Raw genomic sequence first — 15,283 nt, 5'->3', positions numbered from 1 at the left:
TTACTGATACCTGATCTAATTATTACTTATACTGATTAGTTAATCTTGTTCACTTCACATAGCTGAAGTGTTAATGTAGTTATCGTTTGTCCTGAATTACTTCCTGTTATGTTCTAAAGTGTTTCCGTTTTTTTGTCATGCAGGTAATGTAATAAAGTATAGTGTTAAAATCAAATGTACATACATTGAAACGCGTCATGACAGTCTGTAAAAAGGTTCGTTTTTTATTATATTTTTTTTTATGGATGCTCAAGTAATAGCAAATCATATCAAAATACAAACAACAATAAAAAAGAAACAACTGGGGTGAAAAGGGTCATGTGTTTTTCATTTGACAGTCTCTGCTGATGTCATTTGTTTTGCTCTGTACCGGAAGCGCTTCTGTGACATCACAGGGAAACTCAGCTGGGCGAGCAGAACACAAACAAACAAACTGAAGCTTCCTCATCGACATAATCATAATCATAAATATCATCGAGTGACTTCTGTCGTCCGACAGCGACAGGCTTCTTTAAACCCTCCAATCATTTCCGGTAAGTGTTGCAGATCTCACACAACATCACAACATCTGCTGCACTGTAAGTTTATATAACGATCACACACACACACACACACACACACACACACACTTACTTCGGTTGTCAGCTGAATAAAGCACAGCCTTTTAGCACATAATGTTTGTTATCGTAATGCTGAGTTCAGTGGAAGTTGGTGCAAATATCATTGGAGGAACAAACACAGGCCAATATTGGCAACTAAATTATGTTTAGCCTACGTCTTGAAATAAATCTAAGTTAAAGTAAAACGATGTCCCCTTATTATTTGTCATGTATTTTAAAATACTGTTTCTTGTTTCTCTGTGGTTATGGTGAGTCACACAGCTCCTTGTTTCCTCTAAATGAGAGTATGTATTCCTCATATTTTCATGGTGGTTTGTCATTTACTTTCTATTGTGGTTGATAACAATTGAGGACATTACTCAGGGTGACGGTCATTTTTTAAAAATGTTTATTTTAGTTTAGTTAACTTGCACAAATATAAAATCTTAACAAGAAAACACAATCCGAATACTGTGCAGGGAGAGGCAGAAAGCTCAGAAGGCTAATTTAAAGCCTCCACCTAAACCAAAAAAGGAAAAAGAAACAGATATAATTAAAGAAAGGGCTAAATTACAATAACATTTATATAAATGTATATGACTGAATCAAATTAATTACAACATATCAAACCCCAAAAATTATATACACCAAAAACAAACCCATAAAATAAAATACATAAAAAAACAACATTAAATAAATAAATAAGAAAACGCATTTAGGCAGCAGTAAAAATGATCCTTTATACATCTTCTATAACATATTTAAGAGGAACATTTTATTGCTAGTTAGATGATGGGAAACCATTCTATAGTTTAATACCCCTATATCTTATTGAATATTGACCTCTACAAGTGAGACATTTAAGAAGAAGAAAATCTGTAGATGTGTGTATTTGGGTTGTTTGCATGGGATTTTCATTGTCACACAAGAGACAAATTAGCATTATTAGTGTTGTCATAAATTAAAATGCAGTAAATGGTTAAACATGTCTTTGTCTTACATGGACCTGTTGATTTAAAAACTCTTTGTCTTTAGAAATTTTAAATTTTTGAGCCACATCTCAAAATTGTCCTATAGTGTGACTGTCTCAAGCATGGTTCAATAAATAACAACTTTTACAAATAATAAAAAAAGAACATTCAAATGTTATAAATACCTGTGTTAAATACATCAAACATAGTTTTACAAGTGTCTATTTAAGTAAATGACAAAGAAAAATGTAATCCATATACTTCTAAAAGTGTAGGAACTTGACATATTTTGTCGTCCTCATCCTTATTTTAAATCAGGCAATTCCACAGACAACTTTAATTATTTGAAGGACCCCATTCAGTGTCATGTTACTGAAGCTCATGACGTGCTCATGTTTAGTTATTGCCTCAGAATTGTTTAAATATTTCACTTTATTCCATCCGCTTTAAAAGTGTTGATTTCTGTTGTCTTTTGGTGCGACGCTCCTGTATTCTTCATTCTTTCTGTCACACCACAGGACACATTTCAGTACAAATGTTCAAAAAACAGTGAAAGAATTGATAAAGTTAGTGACCCCTTATATTTTCTCACACATCACACTTCACACTACACAAAACAAGCATTTTTTTACTACCCATTTACTAATTTCTCTCCGTGTTCTTTCATTTAGCAGAAGTGTGGAGCTACACACAAAAATGTGAGCAGGTTGACTTTGTTTGCGTTGTTGTGTGAAGATGGCTGATGATGATTTGGTCTCCTGCGCGGCTGGAGCACGAGGGCTCGCTCAGCCCTGTGCAAAGCAGAAGTATCGCAGTAATGCCCACTCACAGGGTCTGTTAGACGGGCTCCTGATGCTGCGACAAGGAGGAATCCTGTTCGATGTGGTGCTCCTGGTAGAAGGAAAACCCATCCAGGCTCACCGGATTCTCCTCGCCGCCTCCTGTGACTATTTCAGGTATGCATGACATGCCCTAAAACATAGGGACTTTTTAAATGTTATGCAACCAACTCTGCATTGATGTGGTCAAAAATATTGCGAAATATTCCTGTGATCAAAGATGAATTTTCAGCATTATTACTTCAGTCTTCAGTGTCACATGATCCTTCAGAAATCATTCTAATATTTGATGATCAAGAAATATTTATGACAATATTGATAACAGTTGTGCTTCATATTTTTGTCCTAACCCTGAAATAAAAATGGACTTATCCCCCCTGAAGGACATCAACACAAGATGTTGCGGGGGTCAAAGTAGTTCTGATTTATTTTAATTCCTAATTTTGGAACAAACCCCGAAATAGGTCTTACCATTATCTTTACCTGAGCTGTTGTATTAAAGGTGCTCTATGTAGGATTTGTGCAGTAAAATATCCAAAAACAATCAGGCCAGTGTTATATATTTTGTTCAATTGAGTTCTTACAATATCCCAAATGTTTCCAACTATTTGTACATTTTGAGAAAATTGCTATTTTAACCAAGGAGCCGGGACGTCTGAGGGAGTCGCCTGTCATTGACATCATATCTGCGTTACTCTCTGTTTCTGGTTTTATTCTGCAGAAACGCTTTAGTCTTAGCAGTGTGAACAACGTTTATTGCAGGGGTCTTCAACTAAAATTGCTTGGGGTCCAGTAAATAAACCTTCCTCACTGGCCGAGGTCCGGACAATTATATAGCCTACCTAAAAACATGAATTAATGTCTTTCTGCCAGACTAAAGAAATGAGTGTAGATTTAAACAATGTCTTTATTGAACAAAATATATGTTCTCATATAGATAAACATGTCTTTTCATATTGTTAAAGCAAACATAGATCCTTTACTAAATGTATCTCATTTTGAGGTTGTTCTGTTGGTACAAAATATCTAATTCAACCAGTAGCCATGTCTGACAAAAAATATGATGAATGAAAAAATGCCATCATCTCTAAATCTGCACTGAAAATACATTAATTTCAACATTACTAGCAACTAAAGTGCTTTTTCTGCTGAACTGAGATAAATGGTAAAAATCAATACAAACCATCCTGGGTTAAAAAACCAAACAGAAATCTCATAACATAATTTTATGTTCATTCACATGTATAGTCTCTACCTAACTTAATGTAGGCTATCTTCAGCTCTGCTCTCTCTGTGCTTCAAACTGCACTGGTAAAAAATCATTAGCAATATTATCCAGAAACACAAACAGGTAGTAATAAAGTGCCACCAGTGTTGAAAAAATGAAAAAGTGCATTTTATCTCTTTATTTCAACTGTTCCTTTAAATCCAGAAAAAACGTAAATAACCTCAAATAACATTTCAAAAGGCTGAGCTGAGCTGAACTTAAAGACGCAACGGTGTGCAAACTCACCTGTTAACATGGGCAGGGCCGTACCCAGGATTTTCTAAATACCGAAGTCCAAATATGAATTTTGGAGGGTTTGAAAAAAAAAAACATTTCCCTCCTTTACAAATGCATTTTAAGACATAAGAAAATCAAAGACTCAGCTAACTGTAGCTTTAAATCCATGTCAGTGTGCAGTATAAATTATTTTAAGAAGACCACAGATTTTTATAAATGAGAATCTGGTTAAATGTTGCAAAAAAAATTAGACTCCAAATTAGAAAATCAGAAAATCTGTTTTGTTGTTAAATTGAGCCAAAGACGACATATGTGTGACTCCGAAAACCTAGCTAAAGTACATTTTTGTGATTTACATTATGTAAAGAATATTATTTGAACATATAACCTTGATATATTTAATGTTGAATGAGTAAGATCATGTCAAAGATAGAAATCAATGTGAAAATATAACCAATGAGTGAAATCAAAATTTGATGCTCCTAATATCAATATTAGATTATGAGACTTTAGCCTGGATTTCACAGACAAGAATCACATTATGTGTAGCAATTAGGAATATATTGTAGGCTAATGCTTTTTCTATTCTGAGCACAGTGGGCTACCTGCTCTTTCTGTCTCATCGCCATCATCTTCTCTCTTTTTTTCCCCAGTCTCCTTCTCTTGCCCTGTATCTTTTCTCTTTTCAAAGCTGAGCTTTGTTTGAAGTAGCCTTTTCATTTTCGTCTGTATCGTTATTAGTTTGCATCCCTGATTATTGAGCGCTCTCGCGGTGGTGTTGAGATATCAAACATCAGTCGTTGTTCGAAGCGCCGGTTGGTGGTTGTGGCATTTGTCCCGCCTCTCCTCCACTGTGATTGGACATTGATGTTCACCCAAAGTTGAACTGTGGACGCTCAACGTGTAAAAATGGACAAAACCTGCCAGCTGTTGGCGCTATTGAAAAGTGCGGCGCATCCATTGGAAACAATTGAAAACATACGCGAGGCGAGAACACCTGTTTGTACACGCCGCTTTAATAGGATATTATTTTGTAACTTTTATTATGTACACTTCGGAGAATTACCGAGGTCCGGACCTCGGGGACCTCAATGGTGGGTACGGCCCTGAACATGGGAGCCGAAATAAAAACGGACACGCCATGAGCTGCACGATTTATTAAATTTATATTATGTTTCCCTCAAATCGTCCATGTACATACTGATTTCACCCTGTGCTACAAGATCCACCCATCGTGCAGTTCTTCTGTCAAAAGTCGATTCAAAACTGAGCTCGTGCGTATATAATGTGTGCGTCCGGTGTAAGATACCTGAGACGCAGAGCTGAGCAACATAGGAAAAAACGGTTCTACTGAGCTGCCTGATATAAATGTGATTATTTATTTATTTATTTTTTAAATCGCATTTGGCATTTATTTATTCCATTACGTCAAAAAGCTTAGCGGTCCGGATGGATGCATCTCGCGGTCCGGATCCGGACTGGAGTCCGCCAGTTGGCGAAACCCCTGGTTTATTGTAACGTCATAACATCATTTTAAGCACACTTAAATGTATCTGATATGATAAACAGAGCTACGTTACCTCGTAACCCATGACCGGAAAAGCGGAAATGGCGCCGGCAAGTGTCCCGTCATAATAAAAGTCCCGTTGTTTGTGAGGCGTGTGTTGTCTTCTTCTTATTGACAATCGCTCCAGCTCCACTCAGCTCCTCAACACTCGGTGCCCACCGGCTGTGAGGTGAAGACCACATGTCCCAAGATTCTGAGCCCAAATTTGGCAAACTACACCTTTGTTTTGAATAGGCGCCCTCTAGCGGATGGAAAAGTTACATAGTGCAGCTTTAAATATACGCTCATTCAGAGACGTGCATTTATTTTGTGGACGAAGAACATGTTTAATAATGTATATATTTATGGACAAAGAATGTGTGTAGCAACTCAACATGTAATGACTACACATAATGTAATAATTATTCTATTATTATAATAATAAAATGTTCAAATTGTATTAAAATCTTGAGCTAATAATCTATAGCAATTTTTACATTATGTGAAAATTATTAAATTATATACTCCCCAAAAATGTCTTACTTTCTTTATTGTAATAGCTTTTAAATTCCCTTACAGTACTTCTTATTTATCTATCTAAAGCCAGTCTTATACTAATTGTAGTATCAGTAAACTGGTGGATTTTGTAGGCAGGTTAAGACTGGATTTAGATTTTTAAAATGTACTGTAAAAGGAATTAAAAAAAATGTTTAGTACAATAATACAAATATGACGTTTTTAGTGAGTTTATAATGTAATACATTTCTCATGATGTAAAAATTATTTCATTATGAGTTCAAGATTGTATTACATTTTGAGAAAATGATTACAATTTGAAAAGTTATTACATTATGAGTTTCTACAATGTGTTGAAATGCATATACACTCTTCAGCTGAAAGATAACAAATCCTCTTTAATGCTGTTAAACTGAAAGTACGAAGCAAACTGTTCTATATTTAAGAATCTTTTGTTATATTTATATATATTATAAATTATATAAATATATATAGTACATACATGCAAATATTTATCAAATATTACACAAGTATATATACACATTGTGTGTATTTATATATACATAATAATTATGCACAATACACGCACATAACCTATATTATGTAAACACAAACTTTTATTTTAGATGCGATTAATTGCGATTAATTGATTTGACAGCACTAATATATTTATTGTGATAGTTATGTATCATACATGGTGTTCTTTCCTTTTTTAAAGTTATATTTTTGGGCTTTTTCGCCCTTTATTTGGATAGGACAGTAGGAGGACAGACAGAAAATCATGGGAGAGGAGAGAAGGGAATTGGACTGGAAAAAAACCTTGAGCCGGGACTCGAACTCGGGTCACCAGAAGTGCAACCGCTGCACCACATGTCAGAGCAGTTGCCCACACGGCTCCGTATAGCATGCGTGATTTTCAAAGATTGAGCTACATGATTATTGTTCCCCTGTACAGTGCTGCTTTCCTCTCTGTGTGTTTAGGGGTATGTTTGCCGGCGGTTTGCGGGAGATGCAGCAAACTGAGATCCCTGTTCATGGAGTCACATACACGGCCATGATGAAACTGCTGGACTTCATCTACACCTCTGAGCTGGAGCTGGAGCTGGACACGGTGCAGGAAGTGCTGTGCGCGGCCACTCTGCTACAGGTTCAAGACGTGATCGGCTTCTGCTGCGACTTCCTCTTCTCCTGGCTGGATGATGACAACATCCTGGAGGTGGAAAAGCTCGCCGACATATACGGGCTGAACCAGCTCGGTGAAAAAATCCGCTCATATCTGCTCAAGAACATCCAGACTTTCTCGCGGACCCCCGTGTATCGAAAACTTCCTGCGGAAAAGATCCTGAGTGTCCTTTCCAGCAACGAGCTGGAGGTGAGCTCGGAGAACGAGGTGTTTGAAGCAGCCCTGCACTACCATTACACCCCTGAACAGGTGGAGAAGGAGGAGGTTTGCCTTCAGGTGAGAAACAGATGGGTTAGTGTACGGTTAGTGATATATCCAGTAGTGGACCGTAAAAAACAGGGCTTGACATTAACACCCACCAAATGCGGATGGATTTCAGCAGTGGCAGGTTGAATTTTATATATAATATTTACATTTTTCAATTATAGTACTTTTAAAAAGTCTCTCTCTCTCTCTCTCTCTCATCTCTCCAACAGCGAGTGACACACACAAACCCTCCTCCTCTCACTCACTCGCTTCATTTGCTCCAGATGAATATTGTTGATGTTACAGGGCTTGAAGTTGGGTGTGGGATTGAGCATATTGGGCATCATTTTACAATGCTGGTCTTTGCGAGTATTCATGTAAACACAGTCAGTTCTGTTTGAAGTGAAAGCAAACAGTTGAGAAAGGAACCGCATGTCTAACAGTATAATGGATCCGTGCGTCAGTTCTTAAAGTGACAGCAGCCTGCTTATTAGCTAATATTAAAAATATCTATATGTAAGTTTTTCCCCTTGGTATCAAAATTGTGGCCAGTGAAAATGCTAAGTGGCTAGTGACTTTGGAAAACCACTAGCCAGAGTGAGAAAAAATTATTTAAGTATATATTTCAAGGATTAGTTCTTAATCAGTGTATTTTTATTTTTGGAAACTTTTACTCCACTACATTCCATAAAAACCTATCGCCTATCGTTATTTCTAAGTGAAGAACTCTCCACCCCCTCTGAGACGCAAGAGCGATGTCCGATTCATGAATGAGTTGATTTATTCTTATAAACCTACTGAAATGTTTTCTAATAACACTGAACGATTCATTCCTGAATCTGACTGATCCACAGCTGTTTTCAAATCAACGCTGATGCGCTGATCCGATCAGAATGAGCAAAGAGTAGGTAATCGTCCTCAATGCTTGAATGTGCATGCAATTTTATTTTAGTATTGATTATGTTAAATTAAATCATATTTAGGTCATGACTGTCAGTTATTTGTGTAGTAATTCTGCTGTAAAAGGGCCAGCTGTTTAAGCTGAAATGCACAAATGGTATAAATGACATAATTTGCGTGTCACTGTCTGTATATTTAGGTAAATTATGATTACTCTCATTTTAATAGGATGGTAGGTAAACCCATTTAACCAACTAACTATGATAGCGTCATCACACAGGAAATCAATACAAAACAATTATATTACGTACAATTCTATTGATAAGAGTAAATTGAACTTTATATACCATTGATATACAACTTGGGGAGTGCTTTGTAATTTAATATCAGATAATGATGACCACTGACAATATAGTCAAGAGTCACGTTTGGATTTATTACAGTTCATCACAGAGAAGGTTTGGTCAGCAAATCATACACACATGAATGAAAACAATACTGTCTGTATGATATTTTAATTCAGGAAGAATTTCACAACAAACTCGCTAAACTTCAGCATACATGTTCGTCAGTGTTGTCAGATCATCAGCACTTTTGTAGCCCAGTATTGCCAGATTAACAAGATTAAGTAAAACACTGGGTGTAAAATGTATTATTTTAAGAGAAAAGCCCTGTTTGGGGGATTTATTCTCTTGACATCTGGCAACCCCAAGCTGCAAAGAGAGTGGAGGCTTGTTGCCAATGCAATGTGACCCAAAAAAAAACCTTTTCAGCACTATTAATCAGCAGTGCAAATATCACAATGAATATTTTTAATCGATTGAAAGAAGCAAAAATCATTTCCACGATTAAAATATACAGCTCTGAAAAAAATTCAGAAATTAATGTTAAGTGGTCTCTTATTTTTTCCACAGCTGTATAAATACAATTTATCATGTAGCCCTAATTTGTTGCCACATAATTACTCAGATTTTCAATACAATTGTATGCATAAATCTTTCTTATTAGTACTGACTACTGACTAGTTAGACTAGTGCTGGGCTGACAAGAATAAATATATAGTTCATCAATCAGTACTTGTTACTTTGAATACTAAAGCTTTTGTCTTTGTATATTCAAGTAAAACTGAAAACTAGGACTTAGGCCTATACTTTAACTGGAGTTAAATTTTAATAGGGTATCTGTGCTTTTACTCAATAGGCTACTTAAATCAGTGTATACTTCGTCCACCACTGGCGATGTCTATAACAAGTGAACTCTTCCTTTAGGATCCGTTGCGGATGTTGGAAGCGGTGCGGTTCTGTCTGATGGAGAAGCATGTGTTGCAGCGCTTGCACAGCCGGTTAAAACCGTGCTCGCTGCGGGACTCTGTGGCCGCCGCTCTACGGTACCACAGTCAGGAGCTATGGCAGCCGGTGATGCAAACCCCACTCACTCAGCCTCGCTGCAGCTCCCGGTGCATTCTGGGATTTGGTGGCATGTATTCATCTAGCGCACTGGTGGACAATGAAGAGCGGTTCCAGGTGTTTCACCCCTCCTGGGGGGAGTGGCGTAGTCTGGCTGCAGAACGCGCTCCTCGCATGTCCAACATGGGCATCGCCGTACTCAATGATTTTGTGTACTTGGTTGGAGGAGACAAGAACACCAGCGGCTTCCGTGCCGAATCTCGATGCTGGCGGTAAGTGCTGCATTACGGTTGATTTTTTACAAATTAACAGTTGTAAGATATGTTTTCATCTTGCTTTTATGACATGCTATTGCATTTGTTTTCATACTGTATCAATAAATGTGAAATACGTACGACAGCTTGAGCGACTCCAAAATGTGCTCGACTACAACAACTCTTCCTTTTCTCCACATGGCCCATAGCCCCCCTCAACATGGGGGGAGGGGGTATTTATGTAAATTTCAGGGTTAGTGATGTCACTAACCCATGAATAAGCTTGTGTAGTCCCTACCACCCGTTTGTTTTAGTCCTTAAAAAGCTTCCCTTTGCTTATCTCCCTTTGCTTTAAACTTTGAGCATCGTAATTTTGCAGATATTTTTTATGCTCAAACAGCAACATTACACACTAACTAAAATAAAAATAAAAAGTGAAATCATAATCAACCACCCCTTTAATATTTAACATTCTTAGGGCCCTAATGCCTGGTACACACTGTGCGATTTTGGGATGTGCCAGACATAAAATGACCAATCGTGGCGATTTCTGTGGTCATGGCTCCTAAACGATGGTCCTACGGCTTACAGTGAGAGGGGCTAAAGGATGGCCTGTTTGCTGCTACGACGTACGTCTACCGACTAGCCAATAAAAATGCAACATGAAATGGTGTATTGATCAACGCGACATGGCGCTAAAAACCTCCATACCTTGAGCTCCATTTGCAAAAGTGGCATGCCAAGGTGGCCTCTTTTCCAATATTCTCTTCCATTCTTCTATATTCTCTTAAATGTAATATATAAAAAAAAAAAAACTTAAATAAATTTGATGTTTCTTCATTTAAAGAGATAGAAGCTGCACTCGCATGCCTGAGAGGCGTTTCAAAAATGGCCGCCGAATGAAATGACTTGTCTTAAAGGGACTTTGGTCATATCCAAGTTTATTAGATCCATGTCGTACAGTGTGATTTGTAATGAACTTATAGGATCGCCAAAATCTTTAGCAGGCATAACACACACCAAGATGACAGTCAGCTGCTGGCCAGTGTTTCGCATCTGTCAGCGTTGTTTGTGGTTTTTTCCACACCGTCGCCAGACAGAACTCTGATTGGCTGTTCAGTTATAGCAAAGAAGTGCACAAGAATAAACATGAAAGTGATGAAAGCAAGCAAAGCAGTGAAGGCTACAAAGACAGAAGGCTGTTCTAATTTTAATTCATCTTACTTGTGCCTTCCAATGCACGAATACTTTCATAACGACATGAGCCGTCTAAAATTAAAATGATGAATATAGACGATTGATACCTGCTGATATAGACAGTTAATTCCTTACACACATGTCCAGAACACACATGCTAGTTGCCTGTTAGCTTTTTAGCTCAGCAGACACACACAAAGCGAAGTGACAACACATTCAGCTTTCATTGCATTACTTTTGTCGGTTTGGTGTGTCACAGCTTTGCAGTCAGATTGTGCTTCACATTATTCAAGTTGGAGATCAGGTGTTTGATTTGGGAATTGCAGGACATTCAATTTGAACCTAAGCTACTCCCGTATGGCCTTGTGTTTGGGATTATTGGATTTGTATTATATCCAAATCAGAGGCCAATATAATCTAATAAATGCAGATTGGATTATTGGATTTATATATCCAAATCTGAGATCAGTATAATTGGGTGACCACTCATAGTTTAAAAATTGGTTCCAAGATTTTCAAATGAAGTCAAATATGAATCCAGTGACCTCTGCATAAAGAAACTGACAATTATAGACATGCACATCATCAGTTATTTCTGTTTGCACATGATGGGCTAAAGATTAGAAACATTCTAGAAACTTTACAAAAAATACATGCATATGATATATTAAACTATACACTCACCTAAAGGATTATTAGGAACACCATACTAATACTGTGTTTGAACCCTTTCGCCTTCAGAACTGCCTTAATTCTACATGGCATTGATTCAACAAGCTGCTGAAAGCATTCTTTAGAAATGTTGGCCCATATTGATAGGAGAGCATCTTACAGTTGATGGAGATTTGTGGGATGCACATCCAGGGCACAAAGCTTCCGGTCCACCTAGGGGTGCACCGATCCGACTTTTTCAGTCCCGATACCGATACCGATGCCTGGGCTTTATGTATCTGTCGATACCCGATACTGATCCGATACTATTGTTAAATTAATAATAAACTGTACACCTTCCTTGAAGAGACTAAAGGCACCAGACTTTACTAAATCAAGATAATAAGACAAAATAACAGATGTATGCAAAGTGTTGAATTCTTTTTTATTTAAAAAACAATTGTGCATTCAAATCTAAAATATAGTTTAGGGCTTGACATTAAGCATGCTCATGTCTGTCCTTCGGATAAGTAAAATGATAATTCACTTGTCCGAGTAAAAAGTGTGTGTGTGTGTGTGTGTGTGTGTGTGTGTGTGTGTGTGTGTGTGTGTGTGTGTGTGTGTGTGTGTGTGTGTGTGTGTGTGTGTGTGTGTGTGTGTGTGTTGTAAATATAACTTATTCTGAAGCAATATTCACTCACAGTTAGTGTTCAATCAGCTTTGACATATTTCAAATCTGCATATTTGTGATATTTTACCTTTATAAAGGGCATTTTCCCCTAATCTTATTAAATATAAGCTATGCTTCAGGTTTCATATTATACTCTTAAATTTGATCTATACATATAAGGATGTTACCAATCAAATTAAATGATTTACCCAGAAAAATTACTGCTGCATTAAATAATGTTATGTGATTTGTATTTTTGAATAAACAAAATAAATGTTGAAAAATATAGGAAACTAAACCATCAGTAGGTGGCAGTAGGTGAGTCTTAATGAGTGAGTCATTGAGTCATTAATTCAAACGATTCATTCAAACGACTGATTCCTTTAAGAATGAGGCAGTCGTTTACGAACAGGTTATTGAGTCTTTGATTCAACCACTGAATCATTCAAAACACGTGAGACGTTTTATGGTTCTGCTGTTTGGAACTTTGTTGCTTGGAATTTTTGTTTGGAACTATTTTCGCAGCTGAAATGGAACAAAAAGACTCAATATTGCATCTAAAATGCAAGTAACTAATGTTAATGATTGTTTATGGAGCTGTCATAGGAAATCAGTGACATTTTCAATCGTGATGGTATTCAGGAAAACAGCCCATTTGGTTGTGTGATGTTGTTTAACTGTATCATATGTTATAAAAAAGATAAAACGTAACATTTTGAATGTTTGCTGAAATTACTATGTGTGAGCGGCGCTTTATTGATTTCTCCTCAAGATGTGCGAGCGTCAACAGCATGTCGTTACCGTCAGTTCATTACATTAGCCTTTATCCATATCCACTATCAGTCACTTACACTAAATTCATCCTTTGCATAGTGCAAAGTCAGTTGCTGAGCTATATTGTCCACTCCTTTAGTGTTTGCTAAGCTGCAGGAATGCAGCGTGCTTTTTAACATGGTGTTTCTGGATTAAATTGGTAGTATTGCCGACAGACGAACTAGTTGGCAAGGTAAGCATAAAATATCTCTACACATCCGACTCTCTGGCTCGCTCCATGTTGCTTCGAGCATGCGACACACGTGAAACTGACGAATGACGTAGTTCTGCTGCGAAAAAAACAAACACCTGGATCGGCCTGTGGATCTGTTCATTTTTCCGATCCAGCTTTGTCGTCAGTATCGCGGCCGATATCCGATCCTAATATCGGATCGGTGCACCCCTAGATGCTCTATTGGGTTGAGATCTGGTGACTGTGGGGGCCATTTTAGTACAGGGAACTCATTATCATGTTCAAGAAACCAATTTAAAATGATTTGAGCTTTTTGACATGGTGCATTATCCTGCTGGAAGTAGCCATCAGAGGATGGGTACATGGTGGTCATAAAGGGATGGACATGGTCAGAAACAATGCTCAGGTAGGCCGTGGCATTTAAACGATGCCCAATTGGCACTAAGGGGCCTAAAGTGTGCCAAGAAAACATCCCCCACACCATTACACCACCACCACCAGCCTGCACAGTGGTAACAAGGTATGATGATCCATGTTCTCATTCTGTTTTATGCCAAATTCTGACTCTACCATCTGAATGTCTCAACAGAAATAGAGACTCATCAGACCAGGCATTATTTTACCAGTCTTCAATTGTCCAATTTTGGTGAGCTTGTGCAAATTGTAGCCTCTGTTTCCTATTTGTAGTGGAGATGAGTGGTACCCGGTGGGGTCTTCTGCTGTTGTAGCCCATCTGCCTCAAGGTTGTGTGTGTTGTGGCTTCACAAATGCTTTGCTGCATACCTCGGTTGTAACGAGTGGTTATTTCAGTCAAAGTTGCTCTTCTATCAGCTTGAATCAGTCGGCCCATTCTCCTCTGACCTCTAGCATCAACAAGGCATTTTGCCCACAGGACTGCTGCATACTGGATGTTTTCCCCTTTTCACACCATTCTTTGTAAACCCTAGAAATGGTTCTGTGTCAAAATCCCAGTAACTGAGCAGATTGTGAAATACTCAGAACGGCCCGTCTGACACCAACAACCATTCTTTCACCTTTCATTCAAATCCATTCAAATCACCTTTCTTTCCCATTCTGACATTCAGTTTGGAGTTCAGGAGATTGTCTTGACCAGGACCACACCCCTAAATGCATTGCAGCAATTGTAATGTGATTGGTTGATTAGATAATTGCATTAATGAGAAATATATATATATATATATATATATATATATATATATATATATATATATATATATATATATATATATAACTTACAAATGCACAAGCAATTTCTTGCATCAGAGCCAAAAACTCACAATATTGCAGTGCCAAGTTTCAAAAGACTAGTGCAGAAGTAACTGAAGGAAGTAAATTAGAGAACAAGAAGCGATTTTCTTTAAGGAAGTGCTTTTGATTGTGGGCTTTAGTAAACTCCTGACTGAACAAATGTAGTATTTTTGTGGTATCTTACCACAAATCATTTTCTCATCACTATCATGCATTTTGACAAAATCCAAATTGGCTTCTTTTTGAGTATTTACATCTCTTCACAGTGTTATGCAGAGCTCTTGATCAGTGATGATATTGTTAAATAAAACTATTAAAAGTTAGTTTAAATAACGCTGAAATAAAATATAAATGTTAGATGAAAAACTTAAACTTATTTTGAGTTTTTTCCTTTCTATTTTTTTTTAAGTAGACATACTAAAATGAGGAAAACTAACATTAAAATACATTTAAATAAATAAAGAGGACTAAAGCACATAACAAAGTGATTAACTAAAATTCAAATAAAAATGAATTCAAAATAATA

The 15,283-nt window shown here is 37.2% G+C and overlaps 1 protein-coding gene across 2 annotated transcripts in view; it reads left to right on the top strand.

Annotated features, from left to right (window-relative positions):
- The first annotated feature begins 363 nt into the window (after positions 1–363).
- Positions 364–15,283, top strand: part of klhl22 (kelch-like family member 22) — a 33,840-nt gene continuing 18,920 nt past the window's right edge. Inside the window, exons 1-4 of one of the 2 annotated variants that reach the window (XM_067413005.1) lie at positions 364–533; positions 2,245–2,526; positions 6,957–7,434; positions 9,573–9,982. In XM_067413005.1, coding sequence (XP_067269106.1) covers positions 2,306–2,526; positions 6,957–7,434; positions 9,573–9,982 — 1,109 coding nt within the window. In that variant the 5' untranslated portion in view covers positions 364–533; positions 2,245–2,305. Of the gene's footprint in view, positions 534–2,241; positions 2,527–6,956; positions 7,435–9,572; positions 9,983–15,283 lie in introns of both variants that reach the window. The other variant, XM_067413003.1, reaches the window with a different exon arrangement.

Source organism: Pseudorasbora parva, chromosome 13 (assembly GCF_024679245.1).
Source record: "Pseudorasbora parva isolate DD20220531a chromosome 13, ASM2467924v1, whole genome shotgun sequence".
Lineage (NCBI taxonomy): Eukaryota > Metazoa > Chordata > Actinopteri > Cypriniformes > Gobionidae > Pseudorasbora > Pseudorasbora parva.
Note: the sequence above shows the minus strand (reverse complement) of the source record. Positions and strands in the feature narration are given on the sequence as shown.